This window comes from Simochromis diagramma, unplaced genomic scaffold, assembly GCF_900408965.1.
Source record: "Simochromis diagramma unplaced genomic scaffold, fSimDia1.1 OVJJ01000208.1, whole genome shotgun sequence".
In the NCBI taxonomy this organism is placed as follows: domain Eukaryota; kingdom Metazoa; phylum Chordata; class Actinopteri; order Cichliformes; family Cichlidae; genus Simochromis; species Simochromis diagramma.
Window position 1 is genome coordinate 1,594,924 of NW_024386789.1, and position 26,986 is coordinate 1,621,909.

Genomic DNA, 26,986 nt, shown 5'->3' on the forward strand with positions numbered 1-26,986 from the left:
GCCAGTGTCAGAACGAGGGCGCTCTGTGATGAATTGAGCGGAGGAATGAAGACAAAGTGTTACCTTCCTCCTAATACAGAGATTTAAAGAGGGAGCAGCCATCACAGAGCAAAATGGAATAGCAGAACGAAGAGTGAAACAGAGGTCAGAGAGAGGGAGGGAGGAACCAAAACATGGGAGGAAAAAAAAAAAGAGAGATAAAAAAACACCATGGCAGGAAGATGAAGAGAGAAAATGCAGAGATTACTATAAAAGGACAAGAGAATAGTAGACAAAACAAAGAGGAGAGGTCACAAGCTGATGGATAAAGACAAAAACAGACATGCTGCAGGTGCACCACAAATTTCCTTTGAAACCTTTTGCCAAGGCCAACTTCGTTTTGCCTAGCTCTTTGTTTCCTTGTGATCTCACTTGCCTGACAACCAAGTCTCCCCTGTGTTTGAAGCTCATGCTGCCCACAAATCTGTCTCGCACCATCAGCCACAGCAGCTCTCCCTGCTCGACTCTCCACTCCTTGCCTACCCACCTCTCATCGATCCTCTCAGCCATGCTTCCACCTTCAGCACGATCAACCCCAGCCCTCTACATTTGCTATTATTTTGCTTCTCCAAGGTTTTAATTATTCTGGAGTGAATCTGGTGAAATATTTAATCGAGTCAGTCTACCCTAGGTGCTTAACATTTATTCTTGCATGCTCGCATGCGACAGCGGTAACAGGCAAACGTCATTCGTTGGTCATAGGCACCATTTTTGTAGTTTTTTGTGGCACCTCACTATGTGATGTCTGTCACAAATTTATGTTAATCTATTAACAAAAATACAGCACACGTTTGCAACCAACATGACCAACATGAACCACCATGGTGAAGGTTAATTTTGCACCTCTGAGGCGCCCCATACATACCGAGCTTTAAGAGCCAGCCTTCCCTGTCGGGGTTGAAGAAGGTGTGCGTCAGATCGTTCCCGTCGTCCTCTGGGATTTTGAAGGGCTCGTTTTTGATGCTGTCGTAAAGATTCTGCATAGAGAGAGAGTGGTGGTTCAGGGGAAGCTAGTAAATTAAATGTCTCATTTGTATGGAGTGCGTGCAGCAGGGCAATCGCACATTTAAATCATCGCGCCACACACTTGGTACAGACAAATCCTCACCCTGAGAAGCTCCTCTGGCAGATCTCCCCCTTCATTGATCCCCCTGTTCATGGAGATAAAGCGCTCCACGGGGGGCTTGTCTCTGACATTAGGGTTATGCAGGCTGGTGTTCAGCATGATGATGGCGAACGACAGCACATAGCAGGTGTCTGAGATAGAGAAATGGAAAGGGCGCGATGCGATGGATCAGAAAAAGCCCATGTCCAGGCACAGTGAGCACATTTATCCCTGCTGTTAATATACAATTATCACTGTTAATGATTTTAATCAATTTTGGTTACATTAAAAAAAAGAATATTACAATTTATTAAAAAGCGTGTGCACAAGAGGGAGAGAGGTGCGTGTGTGTCTGCAGAGGAACGAAGCGTTTACAGTCTCGCAGACTCACACGGGCCAGTGGCTGCCTGTAAATGAATCATTCATTCCCGTCTGTCTGTCTCCTCTCACTGACACACTTTGGCTCTGGCTGTCCCGCGCCGTCTATTGTCTCCCTGCTACTTTGCAAATGAGGACCTCTGTACCAAACTCACCACAGGGAAAAAGGTGCTGAAGCGAGGCGAATGCCATGTTGTCGAGCTGGACGAAACCCAGGTTTCGCTTGCTCGTGGGAATTTTTAAAAACCTGAGGTCGTGTTGTGTTTTTCCCAGTCTTGATACGCAGTTTACGTCAATGAACAGGAGCCGGTGCGCCCACACGTACCGACTGTCACACACACACACACATAATAAAAATGCCCACCTGCCTATCATCAGATTCTGTTACAGGCTGGGGAAACGTCTACCACAGGAATGTCCAGTATGTAAATGATACAAAAACTTCATGTATCAAAAAAGAGGCTTTTAAGCATGTAGTTTAATCACCAAGCACTTTTACTTTTCAGCATTTGGATTGGCTCAAATGCTAAAATGGGACCACATACACCAGCCATGGTATAGCACACAAAAGGTTCCTGTGAAACCTTTTACATTATTTATTGACAGATGTAGCTGCTGGCTTTGTTTACCACAACACTATGTATCACTCAGGACAGGTTGAGCCTCCCTGAATAATGCATTGGTTTTTTACTCATAAGCTCCAATGTAACTTGCTTTAATCTGGTTAATCCTTGTTGAGCTTTAGTTACAGCAACTCTTATGGCTTAATGGTTGAAATGCATTAATAAAAACAGGCCATCACTCAGGCAGTATATCTGCAGGCACATTAGATTAGATGATTTCTGTGTGTTGGACTTCACATTTTCCTTTCATTTACCGCTGGGGTAAAAAAAAAAAAAATGATGCCAAAGGAACAGTTTATTAATCTGAAAGAATTGATTTGAAAAGTCTTGAATACATGGGAATCACTGGTTTACACCACACCACACACATGTTGTGCCTCTGACCTGTCGACTGGAAAACTCCAGGGTTGCACTGACAGTACCGCGAAGCAAAGGCCTCCATCATACGGTCGATCTTCTGCGCCTCGCCGGGCAGGCGGAAACTCCACAGGAACTGCCTGCAATAACGAGGCGTAGGGTTCGCACAATGCAGTTAACTGTTGAAATTATTATCCCCCCCTCCTGCTCGATATTTGAGTTAATCGCTCCCCTGACCGTAGTGCTTGGACGAGGTTTAGGTCTGCAAATTCGTGCAGCTCCACAAAAGCCTGAAGCACCTTGATGTTGAAGTCGTCCCTGGAGAAAGCAATAAAACCCCAAAAAACAAAGAAGGTAAAAGTCAGGTTTACAGTATCATTCAACAGCTAATCATTTTCTTTGAAAATACAAAACGTTTAATGGCGATAAAAACCCTGAAAACTATGTAAACCTAGACAGGTTGGGGAAATCATATTAATCCATGAAGGCGTTTCACAATCCGAACTCCTTTTTTCGTTGCATTCCCTTCATATTTGTGCCCCAGCTCATATCAGACGCTGTGAGGGTCTGGAAGCAATTGAAACAGCTGGATAATAGTGCGTTTCTCTGCACCGCAGAGGGGAGGACGGGGGTAAACGGTGCGTTTGACTGATGAAAAACAGCTAAAAAGGACCAAACCCATACAGGCTCCTCTTTGTCAGAGTTTTGTTTGGCCGTTGGAGGGTTTTCAGAGGAAAAAGTCGGCAGCTGCTCTCATACTGCGGTCACGGCTTCTCTGATCATATTTGTTGTACACCGGGCTCCACGATCCTGACCCCTGTGTAGTCTCTGTATTGTGTATATTGTTGAAACCAAACCAGGAATTTTAAAGACTTAGCTTTTTGTTTTTTGTGGAAAGAAATTGTAGAAGGGTTGAAAGTTATAAGAAACCTACAACAAACACTCTTTGAATTACTCTCAGAATGACTTCTTCTTTTTTTTTCTTGCTTATTTGTAGTTCTTGGTCTCGTTTGTGATTACAGTGCACGCTCGGCTGTCATCTACAGCCAAATAAATGGACTCCTGTCCCGTGAGAGTTACATGCAAGGTTACATTTATCCGTGCCTCAGTGTGCAATAATAATAATAGTACTAATTCGTCTCCTAGTTGTTTTCCTTTTCCACCATCTCTGTCTCTATTTTCCTTCTCTTCCTCCCCCCCTCTGCTCAGCATGTAATGATAGGTTCCTGGTCCTTGCATAAGCTTAATTAGTGATAATTACTGAGTGCAAACCCCCATCCTGTGCTTAGTGTGATTTCCAGTGGGTAGATGGCCGCTTTGATGATCCTCCATGAATAAAGCCTGTTAGTAATAGGAGTCTTCAGAGCCCCCCCCCCCCCCCCCCAGCCCCCCCTGTCTTTCAGCGTGTGTTTCATTGATTCACTATTGTCAGACTACATCTGTCTGCTGATGCACAAGCAGCACCTTTACTCGTGTAAGCCAATGCAGCGCGTTGTTGATGCAATTTCCTGCATGGACTAAAGGGCAAAGGGTCAGGCGGTGGAGCAGATAGTCTATTTGAAGCTATTTTAAAATGCTCTGTCGCCAATTAAACATTCTGCGCTCACAGAAAATAAAAAGAATCCATTTATAAGCTTGAACACTGGCAATAAAAGAGGCTACTTTTAATTAAGCTTGTTCAAATGGCAGTTTAAACAAAGCACCAAATCCAGCTGGGACAGCATCAGAGGAATGCAGCCAGTCAAAATAGCTGAGGATTTATTCACCACCTGCAGATACACCATCACCTGACAGAGTCTGCGCTCGGTGCTATGTGATTTCCTGTATTTTATATTGGCTCCTTGGGGGCATATGCTTGTTGTTAGGTCTTGGTTGCAGGCAGCTGAGCATTGCTGAGCATAGAAATGTTTGAGATTCAGATTTTTCTTGCGATATTTGCATTTTAGATTTTATATCAATGACAGAATAAAACTCTTTAATGCCTTTTTTCTACAGACTGTATATAAAAAATGGAGGTAAACCCCCCCCCCATCCCTGGCTCAGTAATAAATAACAGGGTTTATTAGTGGACAGTTTTCTTTGTTGTTCGTTTTCTAGCAGCTTCCATGTCTTGGTGTGGACTTCCTGTGTTTCTATACGGTTAAAATAGCACCATCCATCTCACTAGTCTTTCAGCTATCTGAGACAGCTACTGCGTTACAGCATTGTCACAACTTGTCTCTTTCTTTATTATCCTGCAGTCTGACCTGAGATATAAAAAGCTGGATGATGGTTTTATTACCAGCTATAAGTCCCACTGTGCGGACTTATAGACCAACACGCCTACGCTGCCTCAAAGATTTATGTTAGAAAGGGGTCAATCATGTTCCCCCTCTTTAATCAGTAAATCCAGTCCATAATTTCCTTCTTTAATCACAGATGGGGTGTAAATCTCCTGTAAGGAGGACTTTCTCTCTAGGCCTGATAGACGCTTTGTCTTACCGCTCGCCTAAGTAGTCCCCGATGACGGTCTTGTTGAGGCCCTCGCCTTTGTAGAGGAACTGAGCGATGTCTTCTGGAGTGTGCTGGAGAAGGTCGTTCTCCAGCAGGAACTGTATTCCCTGGAGAGGAAGAGGAGGAGGAGAAAGCAGGATGACTGCTCATCTCAAATCATGGTGGGATGATAGATCACGACAAGATTTCACAGCTGTGAAGAGATTGCGTTTCAGTCCGGCACACTCGCTTCAAGGCTACTGACACTTTAAAGGCTGTGGTGGGTTTTGCTAAGAGCTTCAGAGCTTTGACAAAACTGCAAACCGCAGAAATAACACAACGGAGTACCTTTTTAGGATCCATGTTGAATTTCTTCCTGCCCATAGCGATCTGTTTGTTTCTCTGGGAAGTTTTACTGGAACACAAAAATAAATATAGAGACTTTATTTATTTACTAAAAAGAACTCCAAACATGAATGATTTTCACCATCTAGCATGACAATAAACTCACTGTATCAACACTCTGATATGTTTTCTTACACGTGTAGGGCTACACATGGTCTCCTTGATCCACCCTGAGTCAGTGGCTTTGTTTCCTAAACCAAACACTGAGTGATGGCAAAGCTGGTCCCAGACAATAAATGAGCTGCCTCCTAACGTGGACTTTTCACTCACTTCATGTGGAAACAGCGCAGTGACCTCTATGCTGCTAACATTCCTTTTTTAAAAACATAGTAAAGGGGCAGCGTCACATCTTGAGAGTGCTCAGGAACAACAACCAAAAGCTGCTGGTGACCTTTTAACACTCCTCCACAGAGAGCGTGCTGACACTCTGTATCACGGTAAGGTCCAGGAGCTGCACCGACGCACAGAGGAGACGGCTTCGACACAGCTCAGAAGGCTGCTCTCCGCCCTCCCTGCAGGGCTTACTCACCTCCAGCTTTTAAAGGACCCCCTCACATCCTGGCTCTCACCTGTTCAACAGCGTTGCCCCTCTGCAGGTGCTACAGGGCACACAGACTCGGAAAGAGCATCTTCATAAGTGCCATAATCACCTGGCCACCACCACCTCCTCCTCTTCCTCATTCTGCGATAATTTCCTTCCTTTACAATATCACAGCTAAGTGCAATAAGCAATATTAGAATATTGTCTATTATTGCTTAAATCATTGTGCAGTTCTTAAATATTTGCATGTTCATGTTACTCCATAGGATGACCGCTTGTTGTTAGCACATTGACTTCCTCACCATATTTTAAACACATCTTATTTATTTATTTATTAGTTTTAATGTGAAGTACTTTTTTTTTTTATGTCTACTGTGTAAATGACTGTACGCTTGTTTCATCATACATTTCATGACAATAAAAGCTTTTTAATTCCCATTCTAATATACAATAGGTATGATAATTCATACAGCCAGGTGTAGTTATGTCACATAATGCTGGTCTGTCATCAAAACTTGCATGCAAATCCTAAACGCAACTCAGACAGAGGCAATGAGCCACAGTCACAGAGATAGCTTTTATGAGGCAAAATCTAATCAAATGTTGCTGCTATTTATTGCTGTAGACAATCATCTGTCATGGAACACTCTAAAATCAATATTGTATATGTTTGTGTTATTTTAAGGGTGTTTCTGTCAACGCTATACAAGATTTGTTCTTTTTTTAAAATGTAACCCAGAAAAAGGTTTGGTATTTATCTCCACAGATCGCTGCCATAGTGAGAAGGGCTCGATGAAAGCCTCATAACAAATAGGGAGTAACTTTGAGACACACTGCTGCCATTAAATCCACACTAAAAACAATTAACCTGTTTCCACACTTAGACATGCCTTTCCACATGAAACAAGATAATAAGGTTAAAAAAAAAAAAAAAGACTATAGCAATATCTCTGTTTAACAAAGCATCTCCACTTCTTTGACTTACCTTTCTCCGACGCATGTCAGTTGCTCGATCTCCGTCATCACCTCTGCTATCTCAAACTTCAACCTCTGTGAGAAACACAGAGAAAATACAAACCCCAGTTGGTTTTCTTTATGCTTAAGCAGGACAAAGCAAAGGGATGAGACGGGACTAAGAAAGAAGTGTACGCAATGGAAAACTAACTTTTTTCTTATGAGGAAACTGCGTGTGCAAAGATAGGCCCATTTGCATTACATACAGCATGCAAATGCCCACAGTGCCGCAGCAGCGTATAGACAACGGAAAAAGACTGGGAAGCAATTACAGTTAAGCAATTACAACAAATACATTCAGCACTGTCCTTAATTTGGCAATAAAATGATTTTCAATCAATATACAACGGTTGTAGTTAATGAACTTAGCTGCTGAGATGAAGCTAAGTCTATCTAGTTAATATACTGTATATATTCAAGCACACACCTCTATGTCATCGAGCAGCTCTCTCTTCCTCCGCCTGATGTTCGACAGTTCATCCCTCTCCTCCACGGACAGATCCTCGGGGACTGAAAAGCACGATGGAGAAAACACAGAAGACATTACCTTAAAAGAAAACAAGTCAACTAAAAGGAGCAAAACAGGACTGCTAAATCAAATCTAGCAGTTCACTGCAAAGATGTAAAAGCAGTTTTAAGGCTTATTCTCCTAACACAGTAAAGTGGGACCTTGAACAGCTGGAACAGCAGATATCAAGAGCCTGCATGTTAATTTATAAAGACAAAAAGAGAAGGCAAAGGGTCTTAATTATTCCACTTGAAAGTGTTTAGCCCCTTCCCTCCTTCCTTCTCCATTTGGCTCGGGGGGAAAATTCTATTAATAAAACCAATCCAGATTATGTTTCTTTCATGTGAATTTGGTAATTTAACACAGCCCATGACCCCAACCCCCTCCAGCTGTGTGTGTTTTACCACTCTGAGCAAGAAAAAAACCCAAAACATGCAAGAGAAAAAGATGATTTGCTTTCTTTTCCAATTTTTCACTCTTGTTTTTCCCTCTAACTTCATCCCTCTTCCATCCAACGCACGCTTTACTTCTCAATTTTCTACATCTTCCCGAGCACAGTGAGTCTGTGAAATCCTGCTTCATTAAGCCAACCAAAAAGCAGAAAGCGTAAATCTCTCAACAGGAAAGCGGCACATCTAAAAATCATGCGCAGCTTCACATGTTGCTAAAGGGAAAAGAAACAACCCACCCCCCCAAAAACCAAGAAAAACCCACCACTTGTTATTTCCCCCTCACAGTCGGGATTCTGTGCCAATTAAAAATAAAACAGGGTCACTGGGCTCAAGAGGAAGTACTCAAGCCCCTTTTAATTTGACAGCTTGCAGAAGAATTGCATTCAGGGCGGCCAAGTATTGTTGTCGATGGTATTCACATTTAGCAGTGACACAAAAGGTACTTTCTAACCCGGTTATGTAATTCTGAAGCAGCGTGATGAGGGTCAGGTAAAGATGGGGTGGGGGATTTTCTCCCGGGGCCATGATTTTATTAGACAGCAGATGGGAACATGAAAGCACAACGAAAATAAAGATGTTAATTAATTAGTGTTGCTCACCTTCGGCTACCTCACATCACTTACACTACTTGCAATTCTATTGTGACCATGAATGAATGTGGCTTTGAAGACAATTACTTGGGAAACTCCTAAGTTTCCCAGTTTCAAGGCTCTTTCACATGACTTTTTAATGTTTTATTTAAGTGTTTTTGAACAATTTCGCCTGCATACATCAAAGTCTGTTTGTGAATTTTACTGGTTAAAAGTTCAAGAAGGGTTGGAGGCATCTAATTAGTTGGAAGGATGTGCTCCCTGTGTCCTCCGCTTTATGAAATCTCAATCTATGCCTATATAAGCACAGTCAAGTTGTTTCTAAGCGTTATCTTATGCTAAACTATAGCTTCGTATTTAATGGACAGATATGAATATGGTATAAAATGTTTCCACGTTTATTGGGGGTGATACCAGTGCCAAAACCAGAAAAAAAAAAAAATCAGACATCAACAGAATACAACCTGGGTGGCCCTCCTGTCAGCTAAAAATGGGAAAAATGAAGCTTCAATTCACAAAATTGAACAACAGAAAACTGGAATCTGATCTGAAGAAGTTTAGGCTTGCTGGCGGTGGTGTGATGGTGTGGGGGGGATCATTTACTGCCTCCTCGTACCATAATGAGTATTGTTTAAATGCCACATCGTCAACACTGTTGATGGTGTCCATTCCTTTATGGCCACAGTGGGCCACCATGCGCCCTGTCACAAAGCTCAAATCATCTTAAACTGGTTTCTTGAACATGACGATGAGTTCACGGTACTCAAATGGCCTCCACAGTCACCAGATCTCAATCCAAAAGAGGACTGTGGGATGTGATGGAAACCTAAACACTTTCTATCATTAAGTTTTGTTAAAAATGAAGTATTATTAGCAAATACTGGATATTGTATTGTAAGTGTTAATGCCAATATATATCAAATATGTTAAGACATAGGCTAAAGCATCAGTTGAATGTGTTGTTCTTAGAAAACTAAATGGTAATCATGGTGAATGCTAACAGCTAAACAGGCGGATAAAACATTTCCTGGCACCAGCTTTCTCAGGCTAAACAATCAAATCATATTCCGGCATCTGACACCGTTTGTACCAGATGACTAATTATTAAAACAGGAAATAATCTATAAAGCAAAAAATTAAAAAGGTTTTCCCAATCACTGGGCTTCTTTTATGCCTTTTGAATAATTGTCCCAGAGGACGATTTTATGCAGGAGGCATACAGCTCCATGTTTTCCATTAGCCTATGGCTGTGCATTAGCTAATAGAGATATCCCACGGCTGCAACAACAACGTGCATGATTACAATCTTGATTCATTACAAATTGAATGAGAAGAGGATGCTCCCTTTAATGAAAGCCAAGCACCATTAGTGGCATAGCGTTATCACGATCCTTCGATCGAGGCTAGTCTTGCTGGATCTACAAGCTTTTCAAACCACATGATAACAGAGAAAGCCATAAAGTCCCTGCTATTAGTGCTTCTGGTCTACTGGATGCGCTTGCTTAGCAATGTATGACCTTTCTTCAGAGGTGGTCCACCAATTAGATTATTAACACACCCGCCCCGTGACCTTCTATGACTTACTCATGAAATGACTTTAGTGTCTTTAGCAAACTGGTCGCTACCAAGCCAAACGCAGCCATGCTTGAATGATAATCTACTAAAATCAATTACGGAGTGAGTCACTGCCTCTAAGTAAACAGCAGATCTTGAGAGGGTCAAATCATACAAAAGTTAATGGCACGCTGGCTTCGATTTGTGTCTAAGAAAACAAAAAAAAAAAGCTAGACACACATTAACTTCGTGACCTCTAGAAGAAATCCCCAACAGGCAACATTAGAAATACACGGCATCGAGTGAGAGATTCCAAAGGTTAACACTCCAACATGTGTGCGGCAAAACAAAAGGGTTCCAGCAATTTCCTGCCTTAAAAAACAAAATCTCCCCAAAATCTACTTTTAAGCGTAAATCCCCTGCTGCTCTTCACACCCAAAAGCAACAACAGTCCCACAAACACCCACTAAAACCATGCAGGAAATCGTCTGCAAACCATCGATGTGTGTATGTATATGTATACGTACATACGTACATACACATATATATATTATATTCAAGTTATTTTTTGGAGTCGACAGAAGAAAGGGGAAAAAAAATTCCCAGGCTTTGAGAAATGAGTCTCTAAATCCTGTGTTCAGACCATTCGTGCAGGAAAAGCAGCGAGGTACTTGCAGCACATGGAGCTCACTTGAAACTGGCTGTGGTCCCAGTTGTCACTGACTCGTGTGACTGAGAGGGGATTTGTCTAGATTCACTGCCTTTAAACTGACTTTAAACGCTATAATGTATTTTAAAGTGGATGAGCTTTGAGAAAAAAAAGGCATCCTTTTTATCCCAGTTGGCTCTGAAGCTCTATGTGTCACATGAGAGGAAGGAGGAAAGACCAGGAAGGAAACTTCCTTTGGATCCAGACCCTAATCCATGCTCTGCTGCCCTCAATCCCTCAAACGGTGGACAAAGGCATGCTTTATATTATATTATAGCCCAGATCATACATACCAGTGGACATGTAGATGAAAATATATATGATTACATGCACACCAAAGCCAGCTGGCACTAATCCTACACACACTCTTTACAAGCCCTGTACACTCATACAGTGTGATATATGGCAGCATATACACAGATGTTCCCAGCTGCTAGCCGCTGCCTGGCTCAGTGATGCTGGATAAAGTAACGTGATAGTTTGCGCTGCAGCAGATCACCAGGTGTAGCTATCTGGAGAGCCATGTCGGTACAAGTGATGCTGTGAGGTGATTAAGGGTTTGATACAGAAGATCAAAGGTCACGAACGTATGCCGTATTAAAGCAAAGTGGTACACAATAAAGGAAACAGCCAATGAAAACTGACTTCTGTAATAGCAGATTGTTGCTCCTTTAAGCGTTAAACTAAAGCAGTCAGTGTTAATTGCTTTTTTCTGATGATCGCGTTTGGGCTTTTAGGTATAACAATAAAAAATTTTTTTTAAAAAAAGATGTGGAACATAACGGTCCTGGCCTATCGTGTCAGAAGAGTCGTTCCTGGGTGGCTAACATGGCCTCTAGTTTTAACTACCTCTGGGGGTCACCATCAAAATCTGGGGCTCGAGCGGCTGAAGAGCCTTTACACTGATTGCTCTGTTAATCTGCTGTTTTGGGGGCTGGGGACCTCCTGCTGTGAGTGCATTTGTTTGAGTGTGTGGTTGCATAGGAGGTGGTCTGCACATGATGTCCTTGTTATATTGCACATCTGTTCGGCATCAGCACTATGTCAATATTTGATGTGATGCTTCCACAGCCTTATGCCGGTGGCTAAAGTAACTATGATCGGATGATTTGATTGGCCAGAGAAGGCATTTTTGTTGGAGCTGAGAGGATGAGTGAAGTTCAAACAGCATCAGTTTCACACACTGGAACTCTCCAGTCCTGGATGCTCCAGGTTATAGACAGATTAATGTTTTTCCGAGCTCATAAAGTCAAGTTCTCACTGAGAAGTATGGCTACACCCAGTACACTACACGTACCCAGACACTGTACTCATGATAGTGACAAAGTTTGATGTGGAAAGTTGTACCCGTCTGACCCTGCACAGTCACCGTCTTTGTTGCATGATAAAAAGGATCTTTGCTCACAGCAAATGAAAAATAATATTTCTATTGATGCATTAAAAGCCCACATTATGGCTGCGGCGTGAAACAGTGACATCACCAAGTCCAATCATCATTTGCATCTGCGCCGAGGGTACAGGTACTTGCTGCAGTATTCTTCTCTGAGCGATAGGCGTATCAGCGCTAGCCTTGGAGTAGAAGAAGTTGGTGTGCACCGATGACTGTAGAAATTGGTGTCGACACATTGAAGATTATGTTTGATAAATGGCTGAACAGCCTGTAAATTATTACAAAACTAAACAACCAGCACAACTGTTATCAAATGTTACACAAAACAGAATAAGTGCTACACAGAACAGTACCAACAAAATCCTTCGTCTCCACCAGCATCGTCGCTTTTATACGTGTAAAATTCGAGCCTTACACGGTCAAACCTCATTTGGATGCGGTTCCAGTTTCAGCCGGCAAAGATGGACAACACTGATATGACAACACATTTTGAAAAACGACATGTATGTGGCTGATCATTTCCTTTGCTTCCTGTGGGTGTCAGCTGACGGAGAAGCAGCAGAATACAACGCTTTATCTGATATGTGCATGCTCGCCTCCAATATTGTGATAGATATCTAGCCAGGGAGCAATTTTGAAATCCGAATTTGGTGCCTGTTATTTTGCACGCATCACTGAACAAGAGCAAACTTCTGATATCTCGAGTGATGCAGACTACATGCAGGCAGCGGCAGAGAACCGGAGCTGGATGATGGGCACAGACTTCTGTTAAACAGGAGCTCTGCGCTGGCCTTCAGCCCGCTCTGAGATCTGGGATGTTCCTGTGATGGTTGTGTCGCTGTCTGCAAAAACACCGAGTCTGGTGGACCACCCTGATCATGTTCACAATGAGACCAGAACAACACATTAGAAGCCACCCACAACGTCAAGGTAATTGCTCTCTCTTGGTATTGACTCCCAAGTTCACTATAGTTATTATACACGGATCACCTCAAAATATCCAGATGGCCACCTGGCAGATCAAATACTTTCCATTTAAAACAAAAACAAAATTTCAGTTCTTATCCAAGTCTAGTTGAACACAGACGTGAAAATATATACTTGATCGAGAAAACGGTGCAGGAAATGAAAGGAGAAAGTGCCCGGATATTTTATTAAACTTCAAAAGTTTTCTCCAAAGACGGAATGATTCATTTCCATGGATTTAGGAGAGTCTGATGTTGAGCCTCACTAATATAGGATTTTAAAAGTCGATACAGATATCGATGCCAATACTGACATTACGCAGGTTATTTAAAAATCTGATATTCCAACATATTGGCTGATTTTCAGACATACAAAACATTAACAGATACCCTTCCTCATTTATGCTCTCCACCGACGCTGCTCGGATCAGCTGGTGGTTGTATTTGTCGACTTTGCAGAGCGCCCTCTTTTGGACAAGCTGTGCAACATCGAGCTCGACATGGTTGAAGGGTGTTTCTCCAGTCTCGTTTTTACTTTTTGAACTTTTCATCTGTTGGATGTTATAAATGCAGATACTGATATATCAGGAAATAGCTAATATCAGCCAATAATAGGTACAATGGCAGAAGTGCAAATCATAGAGGTACACCTCTATGAACTACCCTGAAAACCTAACTAGCAGTATGTATTTAAAGGGACGTTTCACCCCAAGAAAAACGACATTTCTATATTTTCCCTCTGGCCTGTGCAGTCATTTATGAATCTTGATTGTAGAATAAATGAACAGAACTATAGAAATGTTTGCCTTCTCTTAAACACACGCATAAAAAGCTCAGTAAACAAACCTTACAGTGGGTATTTTAATGCACAATGTTTTTCTTTGTATAAAAGTGCAACCACAAAGCATCTTAAGGCAACTGCTGTTGCGATTTGGCAGCATATAAATAAAATTGAACTGAAGCAGCAGTGATATCACTGTGCAGACGGACTCATGCAAAGGCTAGGGTTTGTATCAAGATGTTCAAAGATTAGGGGCGTAACAATTTTGTAACTGATACAAAACCGCGATATAAACCTCCGCGATATCATATCGCAATTGCATCTTCCCATAACGTGACAGCCATGCTGTTAATGGGTGATTAGAGAACACAACTTTGGGGTCTGCAAGAAAACTAACACTCAGAGATCATTCAGATAACGTACTAACTGCTAATGTATCATAATAATAGACAGTTTTTAATCCACTCACAATCGAGTGATCAGCCCTGTGGTAAAAAAGATTTTCTTCAGGTTTTTTTTGTAATTCATCCCCTCTGAAAGAAAAACCAAGAATGGATTGTTTGCTGGTTTTAGAGAATTCTTATGCACAAAGCAAACATTTATGACCTTTCCCCTCAGCTGTGCTGTATTTTTAGTAAGCACTATAACAATACATGTCAGCCAAGTAGTTAATAATAAGCCTACTGTTCAGTTGGGTATAGATATAAGTTTAAAATCCTCACCTTTACGTTTATGTCTCTACAAGGTGAGGCCCCCATCTATATCTCGGAGCTTCTCAAACCCTATTCTCCAAAGCGAACTCTTAGATCCACTGATAGTGGTCGTCTATCTATTCCACGGACTCGTCTGAAAACAAAGGGGGATCACGCTTTTCAAACCCTGGCTCCAATACTGTGGAACGGTTTACCCTCCTCACTACGCACCATCGACACGGTGGCCTCTTTTAAAAAACAGCTTAAAACTCATCTGTTTAGACAGGCATTTGGGTAATATGTTGTCTTATTTTATATTTATATTGTACTATTGCTTGTTTGATATGCTTTTATATTTCTTCTAATATTGTTCGTTTGACATGTTTTTATGTGAAGCACTTTGTAACAGCGTTTTTGTCTTAAAAAGTGCTATATAAATAAATTTTACTTTACTTTACTTACTTTACTTGTAGTACATAACAGAGGAAAAACACATGCAGTTCATTCTTGGGATGAAATGTTCCTTTAATATATGGCCTGACATAAGTGCCGACAGTGAGACTGACCTAAGATATGTAGTAGTGGTTGAAAAGTAACCCACGTATTTGTGCTGAGGTGAGAAAGGGTTTGGCGTCCTCCATTTCTATCCAGCCAGAAGCCAAGAAAAACATGCAAGTCTCACAGCCACCCCCCCACTACTCCCTCCCTCCTTTCAGGCCTGTATGATCGACTGGACCCAGTTTTCTTCATTCTCCTAAACTGGACGCAGCGTTCCCCTTCAGCTGAAATTACTCAGACACTGTAGGCCCAGATCTCTGCTGCTGTCTCTCTGTGTTGGTCCCCACAGTGAAACACGCTCATTTAATTTGCCGAGCCTTTTGTCTCCCATCTGCTCTCTGTCTCGCACTTAAAGAGATTCCTCCTTTCAAAGCTCGGAGCAATAATTCCAAGCAAAGCGTCCCCCTATTTACAACAGCAGAAACATTGCCTCACTGACAAACAGTTGCAATGTGTTGTTTCTCTTTTGCGCTCTCTCTCTCTCTCACACACACACACACACACACACACACACACACACACACACACACACACACACACCTACTACCATGGAGATGGGAACATGTTGCAAAGCCTCCACAGTCTCTCTTCTAATCAGGTCCATATGTAGTCGTCTCTCCCGACACTTAAATAATGCAGTTTGTTACGAGCCCCGACTCAATCCTTGCGCATCACCCGCCAGCGCTGTCTTTGTGTGTTTGTCTACTTACATGTGGTGTAATGCAACTGTATGTTTAATCTTCTAATGTTGCACCACAAAACCCATAATCTTGGCAGTCAAAATGAATTTCTGTTCTTTCCAAATCTCCCCTTAAGCCTTTAAATAACACAGCCTGCCTACTGGGTCAACCAGCGAGATTTTAAGAGTTCATTTTAGCACTTTTTTTTTGGCAATTGCTTGTGATGACACAAAATAGACGCATTTGCCTAAACCACTGCAGACAGTCATTTCAGACTACTCGGGTGGTGTATGGCGTTTGGAAGGATGAATTATATGGAGCTCTATGCTCTATGGAGTTTTCTTTATTTTTTAATTACATTTGGATAAATGTTAAGCTAATTTAAACTCACCCTCTTCTGGCTTTTAGCTTTAAGCAGCATTAATATTAGTCTTCTCACATAACACTTGGTAAGAAAGCGAATGAGTGCTTTTCAAAATCCCCACCTATTCAGATGACTGGCATTTCTTTTTTTATGTAACACAATAATCTGCAGATTTTACACTTTTTATATACAGTATTGCTCAACTACATGTTGGATACGGGAAATCTAATTGTCACCAAAATATATTACTGGATGTTGCTGCGGGGTTATGTTTATCTTCATTCAGTCCAAAACAGAAGTTATTTTGTTTTTTATCACAGAAAAATATGCAAAGCTGAAACAAATGCTTTCGGCTTAGTTGGACTATACTTAGCACCTGACAACACAACTGCAAGTCATCAACTTTGGGAACTTCTTGTTCTTGTTGTTTCTATTTTGTCCCGTTTGTTCTTTGTGGTCTCTCTGTGCTCCTCTTTTTTTTTTGTCTTCTCTTTCCCCTCAAGAGCCCATCTTTCCAGGAAGTCTCATCTTTTCAAGCAGTCGTGACATCTCCCTCTGAGCTTCTGCTCTGATGAAACCAACATGATCTGGCTGTATCGCCCATGTGATGTTACAAAAGACAGAAAGACCCCCCCCAGAAAAAAAACAAAACAACAGGCATATGACCAGCTGAAACAATCAAAGCGTGGCTTGCACCAGTGGATGTGACATCATGTTTGGTGTTTTCAACCACTGGTTAGGGCCACAATGGAAGCTACACTAAGGCTTTCACTGGGGTCGTCGAGGAGATTTCTTCATGTTAAAAAAAAACCCCACTCTCTGCTCTTAAGTATGATTTATGTTTAACTGCAAGGACTCTGTAATCATGAACACTTGTCAAACCCTCTGCCTTAACTTATGGTAATGTACCTACACGCACGCTCAATCATCCAAGTAAGTAAATCCCCAAAAGTTGATTCTGTTCATCTGGACGTAGCGTTTTCAGTGGGAGAAACGCTACGTCACTCATCCAAGTGACTTCTTCAGTCTCAGAAGACCCTCCCCCTTAAGGCCAGGACTCCTCAGTCTATTTACACCTACAGACCAGTGGACACTCTTTCAAGGATGAGGATGTACACACACTGGATGGGGAGGAGCGGGATTTGAGCGTGGAGTCAAGGAGGCCATTTACGTGGAAAGGGAAAGCATCTTTGAATCGTGGAGGGAGCCTAAGGGTACATGCTGTGATTGCATGCCATTCCCCAGTGAATGGTACTCATGGCCATTGATCAGTGATCTTTGATCAATGAGCTCTGATCAGTGGTTGTTGATCAATGGTCATGAGAATTTGCATGTTAATGATCAAGGAACTGACCTCCCAGCCCATTGTTTCTTCAGTGGTGCTAGTTTAAGTCATTATGCAAATGTACTGTTTATAAGATTGGGGAAACCTGCAGTCAGCTGAGTCTGAAGAAGTCACTTGGATGAGTGATGAAACGTTTCTCCCACTGAAAACGCTACGTCCAGATGAACAGAATCAACTTTTGGGGATTTATCTACACGTTGCATCGACTGCAATGACTGATTGCATTTTCAGCTACTTCGGCTTTTCCTCTTTTTTTGAGTCGACTGGAAGAGAACAGACCAACTTGAAGAGAGAAACTCCACCACCAATGAGTATTTTGGCAGCAAACATGCAAAGCAATGCAGGTACACCAGCACAAGTATTAAAGCTGGTAGCCCTGTTGGCCTATTCTGCATGCTGCGTTAGACATAGATTGAGTGCAGTAGTATAAAATCATTCACTCTGTAATATTGTGCTTTTACAGCAGTTCAGACCACAGCTATCATCAGACAGCAATGTTATGTCTAATGTGACATGCTAAGTATTGACTGCATCTTGCAGAGCTTGTGGCAAAATCTTTGCACAGACCGACACATAAACCCAGGTTAAAGTACTCTAAACCATCTTTGGGGTAGGTCTGTCTAGAGTAGGTGTCTCCCAGACCACATTTTCAACCATAATGCCACAGAGAGAGAGACAGACAGACTCACAAAGCAAAAACAACACTATTCATGCTGTCGCCACTAGTAAACATGTATCCACCCATTCAGCACCAGCACCATTTACTTTCAGCCTCCCAGGGTGATGGATACCTACAGAGCAGCCACAGCTCGCCTCAAGTACCCTGTTTGATGTCCTCCCACTCACTCGCCCTACAGCCACAACAAAGACCATACCCCAATCACACCAACTTCCCCTTCTTACCAACTAATCTCCCTCAGAGCTTAAGTTCTGTGTAGACTCAAAAGCCATCTTATCTTGAGTTTCACGCCTGCCGGGGTGAATATGATATGAAATAATTGCATCCAGTCTGATGTCCATTGAGAGTTGATTGCACAGAAACGCAAAGAAGAAAGGCATTTTTATTTTTTTTTACTGAAGCTCTTTCACTGCAAGAGAAGACTGATCAGAAAGCCTGGATGTGCTTTTAGGAGACACAGTAACTGCCATTGTGGTGTGTACCATTAACAGGTCTTTACATTCCGATATGAGATGTTATTTCAGAACACACTCACAGTCCAAAGACAGCAGGAGAATGGAAGGAAAGGCCTTTCCCATTTAACTTTTCCCACGGTCAGATAGAGAGAAGAGTGCTGATTGACTCACTCGGGTTATCGTGACAGTTAAACAGGAAACATGGACAGAAAAGCCTGACGGGGCTCAACAAAGACAAACAGTTTTGCACATTTTGGGCGTCTGCACCGATTTTGCCACAAAGAGCTTCATTCAGGCTTTAAAGGTGTTGGAAATTTCTATTCACTTCAGCATTTTAATACTCCCAAGTCTGCACAAAAAGCTCAGCTCGCAATAATCCTTGACTGAAGCATCACAGAGCTCCTACGAAGGAAAGGAAATACTAAAAAAAATAGTTTTTTAAAATCCAAGAGTAAAAATCCATGGCCTCAATCCAGCCATTCAGCGAACTGCTTCCTAGCCAGCTCTTGCATCTGTGTTCTTTCCACTTCTCCATTCAGCTATACAATGATTCTAAAAATAGACACATGAGTAATAAAAACATTTTGAAGTCTGTTGCTGATTTCATCCAATCTGAAGCCAGGCCCTGTCTGCTCTGTGGCATGCAAGCTGAGCAGAGAAGCGCCAACTGTGATTAGCGAGTGCAGTAAACATGCACTAATGAATCCCATGCTGCAGCTGAGTACCACAAACAATGCACAGTGGCACCGTTTATAGTTTCGTTCAGCGTGGGGATAACTGTAGTTAAGAAATATAGGTTCTACTTGCAGGATGGGACAACTCCACACACTGCACAGTAGTAGGTGCTTTACAAGTTCTTGATTCTGTCTGCGAATTTCAATAACCCCGCCCCCCCAGATCACACACTTTGAGGCAGAGCAACAAGTTGCAAACACAAGCATGACTTTTCCCCTTGCAATGAGTTGCTTACTGTATGGTTGTTGACATGGATTGAAATCTATCCGCTATAACATGCTAGACAGTGGATAAAATGGAGGGTTGCAGGACTGGAGCTACGATCTAAGTCTCTTAATCATCCAACAGAAATGCAGCATGCAATGAGGAGCAGATCACACTGGCACCACTGTGAAGTAACACAAAACAAAACTCATTCACACCTGCCAAAGGAAATGTTTGGGATTCCATAAACGAATGTGCCCATTGTGGACTCTTATGTACGATGTGTCCTCCAGCTGTTATAGTGATAGCACCACGGAGGCCGCAGCATGGAAGGAAAGCTTAACAATGTGAAATAACTGTGAGGCCATTGGACAGCCTTCATCTGTTTGTTTTTATTTTTGTACTGAATGTATAAGATTCCTTAAATGTGACAATCGGCATGTGTTTAAGAGATGAATGGTAAATCCTTTTCCTTCTGTTTTGGTCTCCACCTGCTCCTGAAATAAATAACTAAATGCTCCACTGTGTTTAGTGGTTTAGTGTTTATGTGGTCGCTTACTGCAGGGACGCCAGCATGCAGTCGTTTTAGCGGCTTTTGTTTAGCTAGACGGCCGCAAGTTGCGACTAGAGAGTGAACAACACCAAGCATAGTGAAAACCTTTCAACGAGTCGTGGGCGGCAACTGGATTTAAACACAAAAAAATTAAAGTCTTTTCACATCATACGCTGATTTTATTTGCAGACTGTCAACACGGTGCGATCAGTTAGTCACGCCCAAAGCATATTCTTAATGGGTCATTTAGCTAAAGAGAGCTGCAGAGGCGGGTCGTAATTTTTTCCCTGATTGGTTCATGATTACAAGCAAAGCCAGCTAACAGTATACATCATCGCCTGATCACCTGATAATCAGTGTCAGCAGAAAGCATTGATTATACCGATTTGGTGCACACCTGTAATCTACCAAAAAAAAAAAAGGCCTCTCATATCAGAAACCTCAGTATCGCCTTGTCATTTTGGGCCCAGCTGCATGTTCCCATACACTGTTTAGAGTTACAGAGGAGGAGGGTTGAGGGAGCATTAGCTCTTTGTGTACTGTTGCTTAATCCTATAAAATATGATGTCATCTGTTGGGCCTCTGTTGTTCTCAGATTGGCTCAACGGTGCAGAACAAATGATGCCCTTAACTTTGAACATATGTTGTGCAGTTTGCATGCAGGCTGGACGTGCAGGCGTGGGAACACGGTCCCATAATGTGCACATATGTTAGAATGCAAGATAAGAGAGCTACAAAGCACAGTTTGCAACAAGGCAGATCATCATGCATTGAGCTAAAGGTCTGCAAAATCACCACGGCACTGACATCACAAAGTTTTTTCAGTGATCTGACATAAAAATGTAGCAGAACACACCTCTGAGTCTTTGACATTACTGACTTTGTGCAGCTGCCCGTTAAGTGACTGGCAGACAGATTCAGGCGCCAAATGCCTTTCGCTTAGCATCAGCGTATCAAGGTGCGCATGTGAACAATTTTTAAGCGATGGGAGGCAGCGAGAGTGTGAGTAAGTGCTCCAGAGCTCTCAATTAGTTTAACATGTATGGAAAGTTATTTGAAAAATCCGCTACGCACACCGCTGCGTGTAATCTCAACAAGCTCGTGTCCTATATTTCAGATTTAATCACACACGGCGTGCCTCTGTGCTCTTGAGCTCTCTCTTCTTGTCACATGATTTTGTTTCGGGGGGGGGGAGAGAAATTTGTATCGCTATGATTGACCTCATATGAGGAGCTGGCTTGTAGTGCGCATGATTTTAAGGGAAAATGGAACAACCACACTAACTCCTCATGGGTTAGAGTCCAAATAGGATGACTGTAAAATAATATTCATGTCTGCAAGCCTCTGAAATAACACATTTAAAACTCTTCTCCTAAAACACACGTGAAAAGAGAGATCTTTGTTCATAGCTGGCTGTTTTTCCCTCTGGTAAAGCTAAAATATGAATATTTCTTGCCCTTTGGATCATGAATCAGCACAGTTACCTTTGTGGCACATTAGATCTTCTTGTTGATAACTAGCCCTAGAGTGAGAGCGTGGAGTGAGAAATCAATACGCCTGATTTTGGCAGCAAATATACAAACATTAATATTCACACAAATCCTCCAAAATATAGTCCCTTATTTGTCTATTATATAAATATTCCTACACTGATGGATGCTCATATTAAACAGTTTCAAATAATGGAGTCAGAGTGTGTATAAGTAGTCCTTGTAAAGCAAGAGCTCAGCTTTCAGACTGCTGTAAATGTTCAGCTCATGTGTTTCTTTTCAACTCTTAACACATTGATCTCAGGCAAACAGCTCTGATTGTTTGAGAGGGGCAGCCAATACAAAGGAAGCTAGCCTAAATGGAGACGCGCTAAAGAATGCCTGTTTCAGACAGAGAATGGAGATGATTTTTAAGCGTGAATCATGCAAAGCTACCCGAGTGGAATTCAAATAAAATTGAACACGGACATCAGCTAAAGGGCATACTGACTGGAACATTTGGAAAGATCTGTGTCATCTATATCACTTTCATTCAAATTCAGGGCAGAGCATGAAGCTTTCCTTATATTCAGGTAATTCAAGCATGACACCGATGAGGGTAAAAAAGAAAAAGTGGAAGTTCAGAGGAATGCCTCTCCTGCCTCTACTAATCTCACAGTTTAACCGCCAAACCGTTATCAGACTATATCCATTTGTTTACACTACATTGCATTCAAGGACTTCAGGCCAGAAGACGGTTAGGATTATCTGCTTGGAAGCATCCCGTATGTGTGTCGCTCGCCACCATCATTTAATAACCAACTCAGAGCTGCAGCCACCATGTGTGGTAATCTGGGTTATGTTGCACTTGCCTGAACTGGTTGAATTCATTCAGCTTTAAAACCAAAACCCACCATCAGGACTGCATTATACTAGCTTTAATACCCAAGTCAGGACAGTCTCTGGACAGTCAGCACACACTGGACATCACTAGTGAGCTCATCATGCTTAATTTCCACCTACATCAAGATCAAAAATGTAAATCTTGCATCTAATTCAGTAATGAGTATTTCATTTTACTACAAGATCTAGCAGTAAAACTTCAGACAGACTTTAATCAAATGTGCAATGGGTGTCACTATCCTAAAAAAACCCCCTAATTTTTAAACACAGAACTGCTCATGAAAGAAGAACATTTAACAAGAAAATGCACTATCCTCCATATGGAAAGGTGCCTGTCAGATATCTTATCAATTTCCACCAGTTTACAGGCTTCACATGGCGCCAAGAGATAGTGAGAGATACTTCAAAGCAAAGCAGAGAGACATCAAACAGATGGAAAAGAAGCATGCAGGGAAAATTTTGCTTTGTGTAGCTTTTTTCCACCCTTCTTTCCTGATTTCTGCCAAGATCAGGATCTCACCTGCGATGAATGAGGGCATGCAAATCATTACAGGGCTGCCCTATATCTGAAAAACGCTCTTTTATCAGCAGGTATGTATTATCAGGGTACACGGCGGCCGACCGTGGAAGACTGGGAATGTCTAAACAAGACAACCTCATGTCTTCGCGCATCCTTGCGTCCTCGCACACATCCATCCATACCGTCCTCTCCGTGTCCCCCTCCCCTGCGCGCAGACTGAGAGGGAGAGAAAACCAGTGTGGGAGAAAGGAAAACAGCCTCACCGTGATTGTCTTCGTCCATACCAGCGACCTGGCACTTCCAGCAGAAGGTGTGAAACCTCGCGGGAAATTCTGTTTATCTGTCTTTACCGGGATTTTCTTTCCGTCCACTGACACATAGGCGACGCCGGCGGTGTGTTGACAGATGGAGGAGTGGACCGGTGAGCAGATGTCAGCGGCAAAATTAACAGAAAACAAAAAAGGGAGAAGAAGGGAGGGAGGTGAGGAAGAAGCCTCGGTGTATATTAAAAGAAGCTCCTTAATTGCACGAGTGAGGTGAGACGATGAGATGTGAGGCAGCCGCTTTCTTGTCCCTCTGCTCCATCCTCAGCTGCTCCGTCTGCGTTCACACCAGCGACACTGCAAGAGCGACGTCATCAAGGCCCGCCCCCCAAAAATAACACCCCCCCACACCAACGATACATTACACTACACACACACAATGTAACCGGCGCTTACTGATTAACCAAACAAAGTAAAATGAGTGATGTGGGGTATTTAAATCAAGCAAAATAATTGTAAAGCATTGTGATATTTAAAGTGAAATTACTCACTCACTCAAATAAGAAAGAAAAAACAAAATCCCTGCACATGTGATTTTTTTAAATGTAGATTACTATTATTCTTGCAATTTCTTTCAAGGTTTTTTCTAAAAAAAAAAAAAAAAGAAAGAAAGAAAGGAAAATGGTAAGAAATTCCCACAAAAGTTAGATTAAATTGAATCCAGTTTTCTTTATTTAGCGCCAAATCACAACAACAGCTGCCTCAACGTGCTTTACATTGTAAGGTAAAGGTAAAAAATTTTAATAAATGACAAATTAAAAAGGCATGAACATTTTTTTGTATCGAAAAAATATCGAACCGTGACACCAAAGTATCGAACCGAACCGTGAATTTTGTGTGTCGTTGCACCCCTAACACACATATATATATCTATAGTGGATATTTGGATTTATTTAATCTTGTATTTTTTATTATGCGTTTCACTATGAGTTGCTTTACAAATTAAAAAATAATGACTTACAGTTCATTTAATTCCACGTGGATTTAACGCACATAACTGGCTGCTGATTATAAATAAGTCCCCCGTTTTACCATATCAGCTAAAGAACTTAATGGAAATACTAATTGTTGCCCTTCCTAATGTAAATGCCTGATTTTATTAAACATGTACATCTTTGTTATCAGTTTGATGTACTGTTAAATGGATCATTTATTAACAGTTTCTCTGAACACTCATGTAACTCCAGTGTTGTTGATGCAGTGATGACTTGAGCAGTGTTAGATTCACATGACTACCCAGAAAAACTGTTTGTATCATTCAAAATGAAAACATTATCCAAGCGAGGATGCAGCATATGAATTATACACTATGTGGAGACTATTGAGACTACAGTTGGAGATTAACCTCATTAATCAATGATGTGAAGATAAACCAATAAGAAACATGTCATAGGTGTTGGATTATGGATCATGGATTGTTGTTTTATCCCTTAAAACTAGTTAGTTCACATTATAGTTCATAATAAGGTGATTACATCATATCATATCATTTTATTTAACATTATTGATTTGGCCAGATGTTTTCCCGATGTATTTATTTGCATCAATTACAAGATCAGTGGTTAACTTGTGAGCAAAGTCTAAATATCTGTTTTAAAGGTGCTTTTTGCACTCGACCTATATACCTGCCTCAATGTTGGTGATGCACGCATGACGACACCTTTGAGGGCTCACCGCCAAAGGAGTCTGACTCACTGAGGATTTTCCACCAAAGCCACGCCAGCAGTCCAACTGCAAAGAACATGAAATGCATATGAAAGTGCAAAACCCAGAGCTCAGGAAGGGAGTTGTTGCTGAGGACACATTGTGCAGAACTACAGGGGCACAATGGAAAAAAGCTACAGAGCAGGAAGTGATGTGATGGGCCTGTCCTCCTCCACCCTTGCAGCATTATGAAATCTGACCTCTTTCAAAGTGAAGGTTCAATCACAAACAGCAACCATATCCACGGTGGCTGAAATATTTGGGATAATAATCCATGAATGTGAGCACAAGCTTGCAGCATGCAAGATTTAAACTCTCATTAACTACAAAGCATGCAGAGTGGGAGAGTGAAGACACACGTGTTTAATTTGGAAATAAACATAGTGGTGGCACAATATATACAGTTTATGACTATAACATGGGAGCTTATTTGGAGGCAGTGGCTTTTTTAACACTAACGGTTTCTGCGTTAGTATGCAAGCACATGCACAAATACACTTTTTTTTTTTTGCTTTTTTTTTTAAAAATTGTATTCCCAAAGGCAACTTAAAGTTGTGTTTTGCACATTTTAATAAATCGCTGGACCTTTTCTCCACTTTCCTACCAAAATATAATGAAATGAGGGGCAGCTCAAGACTTAGGCAAGTAATAAAAGTTAAATTATAGTAAACATTAAAACCTGATAAGCTACTTTCATCTTATATTTTCAGTAGTTCTACTTTACTTCAGTAACTCCTGCTTGCTTTGTGGGTTTGTTTCATGAAGACGTGTGGAGGAAACATCCAGGCCTGAAGTAAAAGCACCATAATGCTACAAAGGTTTCATTCACTTGAAAAGTTTGCAGTTTGGAACATCACAAGAGCGATGTAAGGAACATGATTTATTTTCAGTCTTTTGTTCAGATGCTTTTTTGTACTGCAAGAAGAAAAATGAACTTGTTGAATGCCACACCTTTAGTATACCAAGAGTCTGATAAATGCAAGTCTTTTGTTCAGTCAAACCTTGAGCTATAATAGAACTGTTACTGGAAAGCAGAGTAAAACTCCCGTGCTTAGTTTCCCTTCTGTGGCATAATCACAGTAAACTTCTCCTGATTTGAAAATCCCTCTGCTGGCTGAACGGCTGACATAAATCATGCCTGCATTCATTGTTTCATGCCTCAGCAATGACGTCATTGTTACCAAGTAGAACAAACACGTACACATACTTCCAATCACAGCAGATTTATTTATGATATAATGGACCTATGAATCTGAGTGGGGTAACGTTTCATTCTAATACAAACTTAAAGCTAAATCACTCTCTACATATTTGATATCTGACTTGAATAATATCAACACTCTTGACACACAGTTTAATCTACTAGAAATACAAACATTTAACATATATGCACACATTCATTTATTCCCAGAGTTAAGTATCTTGAAATACTCATTATTTCAATTTGAAGAATGGGTTTCCGTCTTGTGATCTGATCGTATGTTACTAATCGCGCTCTTTCCAGAAAATAAAAAATGAACAGTTACTTCATTTCCTCATTCCTCACTTCAAATTAAAGACAGACCCTACTTGTTGAGCAAACTACACTTATCTTCCTAAAAATAGTAATTTAATGGCCTTCCTTGTTTTCCCACTGCAAAGCTCATGGAATAAACAGATACTGAGTCCACAGCGTGGGTAGCTGTAATTAATTTGTAGCATGTTTCCCATGAATTCCTCCTCACTCCCCCTCAGAGGCATGCTTGTAGTCAGATGTTAGAGTTTTCATACAAACCTTCTTGAAGAAACTTGAGGACTGAATAATTGGATATGTGACAGTTTTGTCATATTTCTCTTTAACTAGCATTCCTGGCTGTGACAATAAGCAGGAATGCAGGGAGGTGACAGCCATAGGTTTGGGAATCATCCTGTCTTGCATG

At 41.5% G+C, this 26,986-nt stretch overlaps 1 protein-coding gene across 2 annotated transcripts in view; it reads right to left on the reverse strand.

Annotated features, from left to right (window-relative positions):
- Positions 1 to 23,658, reverse strand: part of LOC120728384 (cytohesin-3-like) — a 31,542-nt gene extending 7,884 nt beyond the window's left edge. Inside the window, exons 1-9 of one of the 2 annotated variants that reach the window (XM_040023236.1) lie at positions 23,304 to 23,658; positions 7,362 to 7,444; positions 6,906 to 6,970; positions 5,323 to 5,389; positions 4,984 to 5,102; positions 2,740 to 2,820; positions 2,530 to 2,642; positions 1,148 to 1,296; positions 905 to 1,016 (exon numbers count right to left, since the gene is read on the reverse strand). In XM_040023236.1, the coding sequence (XP_039879170.1) occupies positions 905 to 1,016; positions 1,148 to 1,296; positions 2,530 to 2,642; positions 2,740 to 2,820; positions 4,984 to 5,102; positions 5,323 to 5,389; positions 6,906 to 6,970; positions 7,362 to 7,444; positions 23,304 to 23,322 (808 nt within the window). In that variant the 5' untranslated portion in view covers positions 23,323 to 23,658. Of the gene's footprint in view, positions 1 to 904; positions 1,017 to 1,147; positions 1,297 to 2,529; positions 2,643 to 2,739; positions 2,821 to 4,983; positions 5,103 to 5,322; positions 5,390 to 6,905; positions 6,971 to 7,361; positions 7,445 to 15,176; positions 17,521 to 23,303 lie in introns of those variants that run through there. The other variant, XM_040023235.1, reaches the window with a different exon arrangement.
- Between the last annotated feature and the right edge of the window lie 3,328 nt (positions 23,659 to 26,986).